We start from the raw sequence: 15650 nt of genomic DNA on the forward strand, positions 1-15650 counted from the left end.
GGAAAAGCTGTCTGTGGCGTCAAAGTGTTTGGCACGAGCTGGTACAAAGGCGTCGTCTCTTTGTGCCAACTGCAGCACTTCGCTTGGCATCCATTTTGAATCGTCGCAGTCAATGGTCTGGAAAAAATCGAAATCACTGCTTGTCATGTAGAGCAACGGACTTTCAGCGTTTTCCCTGTTTTCGAAGTCGCCAAACGTGTTTTCAAACTCCGACAATACCGAGTTATTGTTATTGTTAGCGTTAGCATTAGCGGGACTCTCGTCTATCAGCGTGACTTTGACGGCCTCGCTCTCAGTCGCCCTCGTGTCCATCACTTCCTGGGTCTTTTCTCGCTCCTGTCCCCCGTGTCCGTTTACTTCCTCCGCACTTTTCGCCCTCGTCTTGTCAACCTCGTTCACTTTACTCTGTTCCTTCTCCTCCACTCCAGGCGGCACTTCAGAATCCATTTGGGAACGCACTTCTGCCCCGATCTCGCCGTGACTGTTCGACTGTGAAGTGGCGGAATTACTCTCTTGTTCCGACGCTACGTTCTGATGGGTCGTCGGAGCTTCTTCAACCTTCCCTTTCTCTGCGACCGCGCTGCCGTCGCCGTCCTGCGCCCGTGTCTCTCGTGATGAGGGTTGATTTGGAAGAGCGTTTTCCTCTTTCGGCGGCCATGACGGCTTCACCACTTTCAACTCGTCCTCCAGCGAGAATCCCTTCTTCGGCTCGTCCGTTTGAGGAGGCCAAACCACGGAAATCTTCGCGGCCGGTTTTCTAATTTCATCCCCCGATTTCACTCCGTTCTCCTGCCTGACGACAATCGCGTTGGCGTTACTTGGGTATTTCGAATCGTGTTTTCTTTGCGTCGATGGCGATTTCGCTTTGGACATCTCCGTAGAGCTTGGCTGGGTTTTGTTATTCCAGAGTTCCTTATGTGGCTTTTGTCCAAATCCTTCGTCGTAATTTCCTTTGGACTTAAAGAGTTGCTTGTAGTGTGGTTTGCAGTACATTCGTCCATGGAGAGAGGCGTAGTTTCCAAGGCTACGGGTATAAAAAAACAAAAACGGAAACGCGTTAAGTCGAGGAAAAACGTAAACAGAAGCAGACATCGTCGATAAAACCTTCCGTACCTTAAAGTGCCTTTGCAGTGTTCACAACGAAAACAAGTCTTATGGTAGTTTTGTTTGTCTGCGATCAGCGATTCCATGGGGTACACTCTCTTCCGACACACCCTGCATAGTTCGGACTCTGGAACTCGAATTTTCTGCGAAGAGAAAGAAACAAAACCAAAAAACACAATTACTATCTTTTATTAAAACATACATCACGCTAAATGGACTCTCGCAGGTTTAAAAGACGAAAAAAAACAGCGTATTTAGGCTGAGTTCTTCTCTCAAACTGAAAAAAAAACGCTCTGTTCCACCTTGTGATGTCATTGTGCGGTGATACAGGAAGTGCTCCGATGCGTTTTTAAACTTCCTACGCCTTCACTGGAATCATTTGGTTGATAATTTCAGCTTCTGGAATCGTCAATCGCTGCTGGACTAAAAGTAAAAGGCAGCGGTGAACTTGAAAACCGATGACACTTGATGACATCACAAGGTGGAACGGAGCGTTTTGAGCTTTGTAGATGTTACAGATTAAAACATGTGTGAATGAAGCAAAACACAACTCCAGGTCTGTTTTTGGGGAGGAAAATAAGTAACATTAGATCAGAAAATGGCGTAATATTGGCCCTTTCAGTAAGTATAAGTTTGTTAAAGTAAATTTTGTACAATATAGGACCTTTAACAAACCACTGTATTTTATTACTAGAAAAAATACAAATAAAAAAGTAGATAAATAGGAAAAAAATTGATATTTTTAGAAAAGTTCTTTTTTTAATATCAGAACTAGCATAAGACCACATGAAAATACTACGAACCATAATTTTGTGTTGAATATTAAAGGTCCTATATGACACAAAATGGACTCATGAGCTTTAAGTCATGTTCTAATGTTATTATCTCCTCAAAAACACACCTGGAGTTGTGTTTTGTTTCATTCACACATGTTTTTATCACTTTATTATCAGTCTGTTACATCTCCAAAGCTCAAAACGCGACGTTCCACCTTGTGATGTCATGAAGTGGTAGTTTTCAAGCTCCTTTTACCTTTAGTTCGGTGGAAATTGCCAACTACAGCGCTGAAATAATCATCCAAATGACTCTAGAAATTAAGGAGTGTGGAGTTTAAAAACACAGCGGAGCACTTCCTGTATCACCCCATGATGACATCACAAGGTGGAACAGAGCGTTTTCAGTTCAAGAGGAAGAGCTCAGCCTAAATTTGCAGGTTTGTTTGTGCGTTAAACATGTGAGAATGAAACAAAAACACAACTCCAGGTCTGTTTTTAAGGACACAACAACATTAAAACATGGACAGAAAACTGTTTGTGTATTAGAACAGTCGGTGAATATGTTTCCGCCAAGTCCGTCATTAAAACGGCTTCACGGCACTAATGGTATAATTAGTAACTGTAATAAAAGTGCTTTGTTTGAAGATTCATTTATAATTAGTACTTAAGCAGTAGGACACACAGAAATCACTGTAATTAGAAAAAACACTCGTCATCCTTCCTTATTAAAGTGCAAATTTACTGTTATAATTGAGACATTTGAACAAAAACACGGCACATTCGGGCTCGGGACGTGTTAGTTCGATCTGTAAACAGTTCACAGCAACCAGACCCAGTGGTGGAAGGAGTAAAGACCTGTATTTAAGTGGTATTTTCAGGTATTTGTACTTTACTTTTACTACTTTTACTTGAGCACATTTGAGAGCAGTATCTGGACTTTCTACTGCACTACGTTTTTGAACAGGACTGAAAAGTAAAAGTACTTTTCCTGTGATTTGATTTTGACTCAATTTTTCGGGTTCAAGCTTCGGCCTTCGAGAAAAACAAAAATAAACACCCAAAATTCATCAGAAAAAGTTAAGAAATCGCTCCATATCGCTACTACTGACCAAAATATGACTCGTTTTCAATCGATATACATGGGATACTTTCACTTTCGAGTACATTTTTGCGTCTGTATTTGTACTTTTACTTCGTCCACCACTGTTCAGTTCATACCTGTAAAACAAACAAGCGTCAAACTCAAACGATTACATAAAAACAGTGTTATTTCAGTTCACTCCGAGCCGGCTTCAGTAGTCCACATGCTTCAGGCGTCAGTTTTACCCGTCACTACTGTCTCCCGCTGATGATGCGTCACAATCTGAGAGCTCCGTTGCTGCGTCACGCTGAAGTCCAGGTTCTGAAACACTCCCTGACTCTGGGCCCACGACTGCTGGAAGTTCCTGAGAAGTTCCTCCGTGGAAGCTTCTTGGGGCAACGCCATATCCGCCACTTTGCCTCGCACCACGTCGGCGTAGGACGGGGGGTTGCCGCGGGTCACCGAGCTCTCACTGCGCATTTCAGTGGCGCCCCTCGTTTCCCTCGTCACGTTCCCGAAATCGTCAACGCTGCAGAACTGCTCGGAGACAGATGTGGCGGAGGATTGGCTCGCTGGTTCCGTTTCGCGCCTCTCGATCTGCTCCCGAAGCTCCCTCGCCGCTTGGGAACTGTGCTCTCCGGTTTCGAATACGTCCTTTATGGCTTTAACGTTAAAAGTTGGGATTTCTTCCGTTTTAGGTGTGTGAACTTCCGTTTCGACTTCATCTGGATCGCTCCCGAGTCTTTCCACAATCACTATAGGCTCTTTTCTAGTGTACCGTTTCAGTTTTGGAGACTCAAATCGGTTTACGAGTTTTGAAAGGTCGACTCTGGGGAGATCGTCTTTAAAGATCTCAAGAGGGACGCTCGATACGGCGCTTTCCTCGGCATCGGGCCCAAGACGCTCAGGGATATCGATCGGATCCTTTCTGACGTACATCCGACTTACTTCTGCCTTCTGCGCTTCCTCAAAGAAACTTTTCTTATCTCTGACGGTCATCATGGAGTCCACCATTTCGGTCGTGTCCACTAGCCCGTGCTCGCTTCTCGTGGGCGTGTCCCGGTCGCTACACGAGGAGGAGATCCGCCGCTCTCTCTCAACCATCGGAGGCGGGGGTGTGATTTCACGAGACAGCTTCGAGGTCGCGTCTCTGAGTTTGATCAGCTTCTCGGAGCGGCTCAAGGTGGGCGACGGAGAGGCTCGGGTAAATGTCGGGGTGTAGGTTTTACGCGGTGGCGGCGGAGGCGTTCCAACGGATTTGTACGGCGGGGGAGATGGGGTCACTCGAAGCGGGGAGTCCGTTCTCCTCGATTCGATACTGATAAAAGTCGGGGACGGCGTGCGGATGCTAGCGAGAGGAGAGGACACGCTATGGTCTGCCTTCGCCAACTCCGCAACCTCTTGGTGAACTTTAGTTTCCTGAACAACTTTTTTCTCCTGACTTACTTTCTTCTCACTTTTAGCAGAGCCGATGCAGATTTTGGAAATTTTAGCTCCGGTGAAACTTTTGTCTGGTTTCTGAGGCACTGGGGGAGGAGGTGGAGGAGGAGGAGGTGGAGCTGAGGCCTCTGTTTTTTCTTGTTTTTGTATTTCAACTGTTACGCTCTGCTCGAAAAACGTCATCTTAGCGTTAACAATAGTCTTTATGTAAACCAACATCTCCCTGAGTTTCTTTTTGTTTTGTTGTTTGGCAATTCCGGTTAAATTCGTTCTTTCATCTGCACTCGCCATCCACTTAGGCAGTTGGTTTATAATCAGCGTGACAGTGCTGGCGTCGATTTTACTTGGCGCGCCCTCGAGTTCTTTTATTTGAACTAGCAGCTTCTGCATGGCATTACATTTCTCTGAATCTGTCATTTCAACTGGCACAGCTTCAACTTTCGCAGTCGCTTTCTCTGTTCCTTTCATCGCACCATCCCTGCTCTCACCTCTTAGCTTAGCCGCTTTGATCTGCGTTTTATTCGCCTCGACGCCTTGCTGTTTTATTTGTTGTTTTTGCGTTTGAATAGCGTCCTGCCTCTGCACCACCCTCTCCGTCACCACCACCTCCTCGTGTCTGTGAACGTGCTCGGCCTTCGCGCTCTGCTGACTGTGGGAGATGGCGGCGGCCGCGTGGCTCTGGCCTTGATGACTCGCGGTTAGCTTAGCCACCTTGGGCATTAGAACGGTAACCGATGGCGACAGCTTCACCTCGCTCTCGTTCTTGCGCGTCTCTTTTTTCACTTGCACCTCCACCACGGCTTTAGTTGAAGGTTGGGTCGCGTGATCGCTCTTCTCTTGCAGTTTAGTTTCGGTTTTACTCATTTCGTTTTTTGCTGACCTCTGCTGGTTGTTTTCCTGAACCACCTTTGTCTCACTTTTCTGTATAATGTGACTTTTTTCCTGCTGTACTTCACTTTTCATCGACTCCTTTTGTGCAGCGCTGACGGATTTCTCTTCTTTTTTCTCAACTGGCATCTTAAATGTTTTCACCTTGAAACTTGGAGTTACCTTTGGGATTTTAGTGGGTTGTGAAGGAGCCGGTTTTACCTCTTGTGTCACGGGCGCATTAATATTCTTTACATCTTCGGCTTTGAATGTGACCGTCGCCTGGGTTTGAAGATTTACATTTTCCTGGACAGCGCTCTGTGTGGTAGAGATAGACTTGGCGCTAGATTTCTTAATAGAGTGCTGCTGCTGCGTGACCGAAGAAGTGACCACATTAGCACATGACTGGACTTCGGTATGGGAGCTTTCCCTGTGGGACTCTGAGGTTGAAATCGTCGTCGGAGGTTTGGGTGGAGGAGGGGTCGGACTCTTTTTAACCACGACATCAGTTGAAACTATTTTTTCCGACGAGACTTTTTTATCTAGCGACACATTTGGAGCCGCAAGTTTTTTGTTTACGACTGAAATAGAAGGTTTACCCAGAGCGATACTTTTCTTAACGCTTTTCTCATGAGTAGACGCGTCCTCTTTAGAAGTGACCTTGATCGTCGTTTCTTTCTGTGTTGTCAGTTGCGATACAGATTGTTTCTCTACGTTTTGCGCCGCAGTTTGCTCAGCGCTTGCCACAGAAGTAAACGTTTGCGCATTAACCGGAGGCGAAGTGGGAGTCGTAACTGTACTTTTATCCATTTCCTCTTTCTCTATCTTCTGCTGGCGGTAACGCTCCTCCGCGAGCATGAGGGGGGTTTTGAATTTGCGAGCGTAGGGTCTCGGCTTGGGCGGTTCCGGGGAGGGCTCGGGGGCTGGTGGCAGTTTAAACGGAGGAGGAAAGACTTTTTTAGGCGGCTGCGGGCTTTCTTTCGGCGTTTGCTTTGGGATGCACGCCGGAATTTTAGTTGTTGACACGGCTGTTGACTCAGACTGCAACTCTTTTCTTGTTTCAAAATGCTGTTTTGTTTCCGTCTTCTTTACCTCCTGAACTTTTGCTTCTTCTTTACACTCCAGTGATATTTCTTGATCTGGAGGCAGCTGTGATGTAGGTGGAGGCGGAGGCGGGGGAGGAGGGATTTCTTGTTTCTTTTTCCATGTTGGTTTAATTTGCACGGGCTTTGGCGTTTCTACTGGTTTGGGAACTTTAAATAAAGGCTTGCCGGTGGGTTTTTCGAACTTGGCTATAGAAGGCTTGGGCATTGCGTTGAGCTCCTGCTGCGAAGGAGGAGGAGGGAGAAAGTCGGGCCCGGAGACGGCAGACGCGGGAGGTGGAGGGGGCGGAGGAGGGAAAAACTCCGGTTCGGACTTGGCGCATTCGGCTGGCGGAGGAGGGGGTGGCGGCGGTAGGTCGCTGTCCCGTCTCATCATACCAGGCGTAGATGTGGGTGACGCCGGGCTCTCCAATACGGGCGAGGGTGGAGGAGGCAGGGACAGCTCCGACTCTGAAGGAGGAGGGGGCGACACAGGCGGAGGAGGGAAGTGGATTTCTGGTTTGGGCTTTTTGATGAAACTTTTCCCTTTCGGGCCAGGATTATGGCCGTCACTTTTCACGTTTTTGATGCTTTTTGATGATGTCTTTTCATGCTTCTGTGCCAAAGTCCTCTCCTCCGTTTGATTTTGCGACGCAGCCGACATTTGCTCCGTCACATTCGGCTTCTGTGAGATGGTCTTTTCCGTGACGGCAGATTTCACCTGTGTGATCGTCTTTGTTGAAACCGTCTGCGTCACACTGTGCTCCTCTTTCATCAAATTCACATCAGTGGCTTTAATCTCTGTTTGATCTTTATTAGCTTTTTGTTTATGCTTTATCATAATGGGCTTAGGGGCCTGTGATTTGTGCGGGGGAATTGTTTTCGGCTTTTGCTCGTTTATGTCGGTCTTCTGAGAGGCCTCGTCTGTTTTGGCTGCAGCTGCCGACTGCTCCTCTTGGGTTATTACCTCTGTTTTCACCAATTTGCTTTCCCTGTGCTTGTGTACGTGCTTCTGTGACTCAGTGCTCTCTGAGAGGTTTTTCACAGCGGGGGCCACATCGACTGCTGCTCCACTCTCACTCTTAGCTTCACGCTCGGGCTGCTTTGACGGATTTTTTACGCTCACTTTTGTCTTCTTTGGGTACATTCGTTTTACTTTAGTATATTGTTTCCTTTCCATGAGAGATTTGATTGCCCCTTGAACGTCTCCTTTCACTACCTCCTCTTTTTCAATCTGCGCCGATTCTTGTCCCTCATAGAGTGACTTTATAGACGTTTTAACATCCCCCTCTATACTCCCTCTGCGCTGCATTCTCGGGCTAGTCGATGGCTCTAGCAGCAGCTGTATAGTCCCCTTAACGTCCCCTTGTTCGCTCACTTGGTGCTGATAAGTTTTCTTCTCGCTCGTGGCCTCGTGCAGACTTTGCATGGCGGTGTGGATGTCTCCTTTAACAATCTCAGCTTTTTCCACCTCTCTCACAACTTGCGTAGCCTCCTCCAGGGATCGTAGTGTGCCTTTAATGTCCCCTGCCACCAAGTCATCAACTGTTGCTTCTGTTTTAACGGCAGCGGATTTTTCCAGCGACTCTAAAGCACTTTTGATATCTCCCCTGACAATTTCCGGCTTTTCCATTTCTTTGGGTTGATGCTGGGCTTCTTCTAAAGATCTCAGCGTGGTAGGGATGTCGCCTTTGACCACCTCCTCCTTCTCGATAACGACTTTCTGGTTGATCGCTTGCGTCAGAGAATCCAAAGCTGCATTGAGGTCACCTTTAACAATGTCCTGTTTTTCCAGGTTTTTATAGTTAACGGCGGGCACGGTCATAAAGACTTTAACGGTGCTGTGTACGTCTCCAGGAACGATATCGTGCTCTGCTACCGTACGCCCGATCTGCTGCTGATTTCTTCGCAGCAGTATTTTCGTTTCTTCGATGTCACCGCCAATTATACACTCCTTTTCTACATTCTCGGTGCTCTCTTCTGCGTCGCACTGCAGCTGTTTGAGATAATCCAGTGCGCCCGATTCGATGCACGTGGAGTAAAAACTAACATTACCTCTCTCTGTATCTAAAACTTTTATTTTCTTCGAGTCCTCCGCTCCTGAGTTTGAAAGCAGACGATGGAGTGTTTTGCTAACATTACCTTGAATAATGTCTTCTTTCTCCATGCTCGTGCTCTGGCCTTTGTTTAACAGAGAATAGATAGTCATCTTCACGTCTCCCTTCTCATCCTCTTGAATCAGAATGCCACGCTTGGATGAGCCTTCATTTTTGAGTAGATTGTTTATGGCCTCTTGAATGTCGCCGCAGATAATCTCCTCTTTCTCGACACTGATTTCTTTTTCCTGGTTGAACAGCTGTCTGACTGTTGTGTTGATGTCACCCCGCTCCTCCTTGTCAATAGTTATAGCCCTCTCTGTGGTCTCCCTGCGGTTCAGGAGGTTCATCATAATATTGCTCAAGTCCCCGTGAATAACTTCTTCCTTTTGAATTTCTGGGGCATCCTGGTTCAGCAGTTTGTACTTGGCCATGCGCACATCACCGATCTCATCAGCTTCTATCAGAATCCCTTGCGATTCCACCATTTTCTGACTATACAGCTCTTCAAGCGTTTCTTTGACGCTTTTGCCCATGATTTCCTTCTTCTCCACGCAGCTCTCGTTAAAGTCATGAAAAGGGGTGGACTCGAAAAGCCATGTTGTCGTTTTCACATCGCCCTGTGGAATCGCCTCCTTGGTAACGGCGAGCCCGGCTCCGTCGTCCTCTTTGATTTTGTCGAGGGGCTGTTTTTCAAAGAGCCACACGGATTGTTTGACATCTCCTTTCATCACTTCCTCCTTTGTCACCCGCTCCATGTCGTCATATTCGTTCCCCTCTCCTCGGATCTCATCAATCGTACGAGTTTCAAACATCCACGTCGCCGACCTGACGTCCCCTTTTTGGATCTCGCTCACGCTTACGGTTCTGATGTACTTTTGAGAAACGTCGTCTGTTTCGAAGCGGCGTTTGTTTGTTTTGACGTCGCCGCCTTGGATGTCGGCGACAGTTTTTGACCTTTCTTTTATCTCCTCTGTAATTTCATCAAGCGGCTGTGTTTCAAACCTCCATCTGGCGGTGCTAACGTCTCCTTTGTTAACCCCTTCTTCGGTTACTGCTTTTATAACGTACACCTCCTCTGAATCCCTAATCGAATCGAGCGGCTTTGTCTCGAAAAGCCACCGAGCCCCCACCACATCTCCTCTCATTATCTCCTCTTTTGTTACCGTCGTTACTTCGTGATAGTGTCCCTCCTTATCACGGATGGCGTAAAGCGGTTGCGTTTCAAACATCATCGTATAATTCTTCACGTCTCCCTTCTCCCTCTCATTCCTCAAAATACTTGTAAGTTTAGATATTTCCGTTTCCGTTGACTCCTCTTTAATCTGATCCAGAGAGTACGTTTCGAAAATAAACCGGCCTTTGTCCACATCGCCGCCCTGCACGTCGGTCACAGTCCGCGTTTCTCTGGTCTCGTCCACGTCCTCGCGAATGGCGTCGATGGGCTGCGTCTCAAACTTCCACGTGCAGTTGACGACGTTGCCGCGTTGGATGTCCTCCGCCTGCATCGTCTTCAACTTTTGCATCGTTTCCTCCGAAGTCGAGCTCATAATGTCCGAGGACTGGTTTTCAAAAATATATTTCATCCTCGAAACATCTCCGGACTGGATGTCAATTTTTGTGATTCTACGGAAAGAATCGGAGCCAGAGAGATTATCGAGATTTTCAGTTTCGAAGAGGAAACGAGCCAGGCGGACATCTTTACCTTGTATGTCCTCTTGCTTCATCGTGCAGGTGGTTAAAATGGTTTCTTCCGATTCGGTATGATCGCGAATATTATCGAGCGTCTGCGTTTCGAAGAGCCAAGTGCACGTTTTGACATCGCCCTTCTGCACTTCCACATCTGCCTCGTTCTTCTCCACCTTTTCATACAACACGTCCATCGGCTGCGTTTCAAAAAGCCATCTACAGGTTTTCACATCCCCCCTCTCGATGTGAATTTCCTCTTTAGTTTTACGCTCTTCATCTTCAAACTTCAGAGTGTCCAGCGGCTGCGTTTCGAATAACCACTTAGCCGTTTTTACATCCCCGGACTGAATCTCTTTTGAAATGCCTTTTATAATCTGAAATGTATTAATACTTTCATTAAACTCGTCAATGGGCCGCGTTTCAAACATCCATCTGCAACTCCTGACGTCTCCCTTCACAATCTCCTCACGCCGCACGGTTTTGACCTCGTGGTAATGGCCGGCGCTGTCCTGCATGGCGTACATAGGAGTGGATTCAAACAGCACTGTGTTGGATTTGACTGACCCACTTGTGACACCTTCCACTTGGATTCTTTGAGCCCCGTCGCATTTACTTAAATCCATAGTTTCAAACCGCTCTTTAAAGTTGCTCACATCGCCTTTATCCAGCGCCTCTATATTCACGGTCCTTGTGATCTCCTTCTTGTCTTCTCTTATACTCTCCAGCGGCTGACTCTCAAACACCCACCTTTGATGCCTCACGTCACCTTTCTCCTCCTCAGACGCCACCATTTTCTTCAGCTTCCCCACTTCCCGCAGCTCCTTCAAATTTTCCATGGGGACCGTTTCAAACAGATATTTCGCCGTTTGAACATCTCCGCCGACGATCTCCTCGGACGGTAGCGGCCTAGCGTTGGTGTTGTCCTTCAGCGTGTCCATGGGCTGCGTCTCGAACACCTCGCAATGCTTCCTCACATCGGCGCCAATTATTTCCTCCCTTTGTCTCTTCGAACTCTCCCATTCCTCATCCTTAATAGAATCCAGAGTCTTTGTTTCGAAAAGCCATCTCCCCTTGTTGACGCCCCCTTGGATGTTGTCCTCCATGGAGATACCGCAGATAAGTTTAACCGTCGCCGGGTCTTTGTTGATCATATCTATCGGTTGTGTTTCGAACATCCAACGCGAGGTCTTGACGTCTCCTTTCTCCGTCTCCTCGCGTTGGATGGTTGTGATCTGCAGCATCTCCCCGGACTCCCCCCTGATCACACACATGGGCATCGTCTCAAACATGCGAGTGGTGGTCTTTACATCCCCTTTAATCTCCTCCAACTCCGATTTCAGATTGAGAAAGTGACTCTCCTCTATGGTTTCAGTTTTACCCAGAGAGTCCAAATGCTGCGTTTCAAACAGATACCTCGCCGTCTTCACATCTCCCCCCGTAATATCTTTAGTTATCGCCCCATCTGTCTCGAACTCGTCTTCTTGGTAGATTTTATTAAGATAGTCGAGTGGCTGGGTCTCAAAAAGCCAAGTAGCTGTACGCACGTCGCCTCTCGCAAGATCCCCATTTTTCTCCGTTAGCTCGTTTGACGCCGTTGTCTCATTCCCCAGAGAATCTATGGGCTGCGTTTCAAACATCCAAGCCGTTAATCTGACGTCTTTACCCGATATAACTTCCTGTTGATTAATATTTCTTTCATTCTCATCCGGGGTGTCGTCTTTTATCGCATCTAATGGCTGATTTTCAAACAGCCAACGTCGATTCTGCACTTCCCCCTTGAGAATTTCATCCCACTCCACGGATTCTCGGTCCGGGCTTGAACACTCGCTGTTTCCTTCGTATTCGAACCTGTAACACGCCTGCTGGACGTCCCCCGTCATTTCGCCGCTCTCCAAATGCTGCCGTTCGGCCTCGCTGAGCTGGGTCGAGAAGTCGACTTCCAAATTCTTGCGCACGTCTGGGTTAATGTGTTTGTAAAGCCGTTTTAACTCCGCCAAGCTCTTTTGTTTAAAGTACTGCTCTTTCATAGCTTTACTTTGCGCGGTTTGTTTGCTGGACTCCACCGAGACCTGCTCAAAGTTTGGCGGAGGCGGCGGCGGAGGGAAGCCGTCCTCGCCTTCAAACGTGGCGGACGATGTTTTGACAGTAGAAGACGACTCACACGTTTTTGTAACTGCGGATTCAGACGAGTGTTTAACCGGAGCCCATTGAAACTGGTTTAAATCGACGTCAACCTGTAGTTTGTTAGTGTAAAGGATAGAAAAAGAGAAGTATAAATGTGTCAGGCATTTAAAAACAAAAACAATACAATATTATTCATGATATTAATAATTATAATGTAAATATTAAGAGTAGATTCCATATTTAAAGGTCTTATATGGACTCTTCTGAGCGTTTAGTCATGTTATAAAGCTAAATCGTCCTCAAAAACGAACCGGGAGTTGTGTTTTGTTGAGTTTAAAAACACTTCCTGTATCACCGCATGACATCACAAGGTGGAACAGAGTGTTTCCAGTTAGAGAGGAAGATGTATGAATGAAAAAAAAAAAAAACACAATTCCAGGTCTGTTTTTAATGCTAAACACTCACAAGAGTTCATTTTGCGTAATATTGGACCTTTAAATATAGAAAATAGTGTCGTACGGGTCCCTAGGGATAATTTTCAAAGTAAAATAAAACTCCCACACAGCAATTTATCCAGGAAACTGTCTGCAAAACATATGATTAACTATGCAAATCTTATAAAACGTGCAAACAAAACACGAAGTTCATCTAATTCTCAATGAGCAATCGTACAATTTCCTCAGTGTAATTAAAATTTAACTTTTGAGCATGAAAGAGGAAAAATATCTTGTTTTTATTACTTGTTTTAATCCTGCGTTAGGAACAAAAGCCAGGTCTTTCAAAACTAAATTAGTTCCTTGTGAATATACGGCATGAAGATGTGTAATTCCTCAGTTTTTTATCCGTAGTAAAAGATAAATTTAAATCTGTAACTGGACTAAACGTTGTAGGAGTGAAAACGTTTGGCTGCTTCTTCAGTTCTGGTCAGTTTATTGCTGGACACTTATAATAGAGTGTCTAAAAAGTGTCTAAAAAGTGTCTAAAAAGTCTAAAAAGTGTCTAAGAAGTGTCTTAAAATTGTCTAAAAAGTGTCTTAAAAGTGTCTTAAAAGTGTCTTAAAAGTGTCTAAAAAGTCTAAAAAGTGTCTAAGAAGTGTCTAAAAAGTGTCTAAAAATTGTCTTAAAAAGTGTCTAAAAAGTGTCTAAAAATTGTCTTAAAAGTGTCTTAAAATTGTCTAAAAAGTGTCTAAAAAGTGTCTAAGAAGTGTCTTAAAATTGTCTAAAAAGTGTCTAAAAAGTGTCTTAAAAGTGTCTTAAAATTGTCTAAAAAGTGTCTAAAAAGTCTAAAAAGTGTCTAAAAGTGTCTAAGAAGTGTCTTAAAAAGTGTCTTAAAATTGTCTAAAAAGTGTCTAAAAATTGTCTTAAAATTGTCTAAAAAGTCTAAAAAGTGTCTAAAAGTGTCTAAGAAGTGTCTTAAAAAGTGTCTTAAAATTGTCTAAAAAGTGTCTAAAAATTGTCTTAAAATTGTCTAAAACGTGTCTTAAAAGTGTATTAAAAGTGTCTTAAAATTGTCTAAAAAGTGTCTAAAAAGTCTAAAAAGTGTCTAAAAGTGTCTAAGAAGTGTCTTAAAAAGTGTCTTAAAATTGTCTAAAAAGTGTCTAAAAATTGTCTTAAAATTGTCTAAAAAGTCTAAAAAGTGTCTAAAAAGTGTCTAAAAGTGTCTAAGAAGTGTCTTAAAAAGTGTCTTAAAATTGTCTAAAACGTGTCTTAAAAGTGTATTAAAAGTGTCTAAAAAGTCTAAAAAGTGTCTAAAAAGTGTCAAACGTGTCTAAAACATGTCTAAAAAGTGTCTAAGAAGTGTCTAAAAAGTGTCTAAAAATTGTCTTAAAAAGTGTCTAAAAAGTGTCTAAAAAGGTGTTTGAGTGGAGTAAACTCTGGTTTTTGCTGAAGCACGACTTCAGTTTGTATTTCATAATAATTTGAACAAGCAGCGTCAAATATCGCCCGCCGCATCATTTTATACGGCCCGCGACGAGGTAAATTCAAACACATGACTGCATTAAAATGTCAGTCATACAGTTATATATATATATTTTTTTTACATCTATGCAAATTTGAGGACAACTATTTGACTCATGTGGTGAAAAGGAAGTTATTTTATTTTGAAAGACCTGGATTTTATCGCTAATTTAGGATGAAAACATGTAAAAACACGATGGATATATGGCACGAGCGAAATCCTTTTGACAAACTTATGAAATGGAACTTCCTACATCTTTCCCGCTGATACACGCTCGGTCTTTTTACATAAACACACGCTTTATTTATTTATTTATTTATTTATTTTATTACGTCGTTACCTTGACTTCTTTGGCCGGCGCCGCCTCCTCGATCGTCTTCTCGTACTGCTGCTTCAAAGCTTGAGTCGAAACCTTCGGTAGGTCCTCTCCTCCGACGAGAGTAACTGAATTAGACACGAGAAGAAGAAGAAGCCTCATTAAGTCATTCACAGAGAAGAGGAAGAGGAATAAACTATTAAAAGCGCGAGGAGTTTCAGTTTCATTTTCTCAAACCGCGCGGTCGTGATTGGCCAATTTTCAGTTTGCAATATTTTTACCTTCGCGAGTTTGGCCTGATTAGATTCGCTGCTCTGCTCTGCGCGGAAATTCATCAACCCTCCGCCTCGTTTTGACGGCGCATTTTTCATTCCGTCCCAGTAGGAGGCAGCGTTAATCTACACGACAGGACGGCTGCTGTGATTTAGCGTCTGAATTAGATTAAAAAGTAGAGCAGGGACGCGGCAGAAATGAAGATATTACGGGTTTTTTTATAGATAGGTTTCATTTCAAGTCGATTATTTAGGTGTAGATCGTTTACTTACGCCGCTGTTAGCTCGTTTTCGTATTTAAATCAGTCGTATTGAGCTTGTTTCTCTATAGTTCTCATCTGTTATCCTCCTTGCAAGACTTTATTTGCAAAAACTAAATTTTTTCACGTATATTTTGTGTAAAAAACAAAATGAGAAACAAATGTGCCTCTTGTAACAATGTGTCTCATTTGGGTGACATATGCCTTTAAATAAAAAATAAATAAATAATAATAATAAATTAATTAAAATACAATAAAATAAAAAAAAATATATATAAATACAAAATAAAATAAAAAGATTAAATAAAAAATAACAAAAAATAATAAAATAAAATAATAAATAACTAAATAAAAATATAAATTAAATAAAAAAAATAAATTAAAAAATAAAATATAAATAAATAAATATCAAAAATAAGTAAATATTCTAAACTCTTACTCAAAATTGAGCATGTTCTTGTTGCTGTTCTTCTAAAAATTTGCACTGTGGCCTAAACAACCCAAAATGTGTTGTCCACAGATGAGGACACCAGGTCTCAGGAGGTTAAGTTGTAATTTACACGTTTTAAATCACAATATTCATC

The 15650-nt window shown here is 44.0% G+C and overlaps 1 protein-coding gene and 1 long non-coding RNA gene across 3 annotated transcripts in view; both read right to left on the bottom strand.

The window, feature by feature from the left end:
- LOC129456868 (uncharacterized) overlaps positions 1 to 15650 on the bottom strand; it is a 118034-nt gene that overhangs the window by 21469 nt on the left and 80915 nt on the right. The window lies entirely within an intron of this gene.
- xirp2a (xin actin binding repeat containing 2a) overlaps positions 1120 to 15650 on the bottom strand; it is a 91467-nt gene continuing 76936 nt past the window's right edge. For both annotated transcript variants that reach the window (XM_055227282.1, XM_055227279.1), the window contains exons 7-9: positions 14559 to 14662; positions 3207 to 12369; positions 1120 to 1247 (exon numbers count right to left, since the gene is read on the bottom strand). In XM_055227282.1, the coding sequence (XP_055083257.1) occupies positions 1153 to 1247; positions 3207 to 12369; positions 14559 to 14662 (9362 nt within the window). In that variant the 3' untranslated portion in view covers positions 1120 to 1152. The remainder of the gene's footprint in view (positions 1248 to 3206; positions 12370 to 14558; positions 14663 to 15650) is intronic.

The sequence above is a fragment of the Periophthalmus magnuspinnatus genome, chromosome 2 (genome assembly GCF_009829125.3).
Source record: "Periophthalmus magnuspinnatus isolate fPerMag1 chromosome 2, fPerMag1.2.pri, whole genome shotgun sequence".
Lineage (NCBI taxonomy): Eukaryota > Metazoa > Chordata > Actinopteri > Gobiiformes > Gobiidae > Periophthalmus > Periophthalmus magnuspinnatus.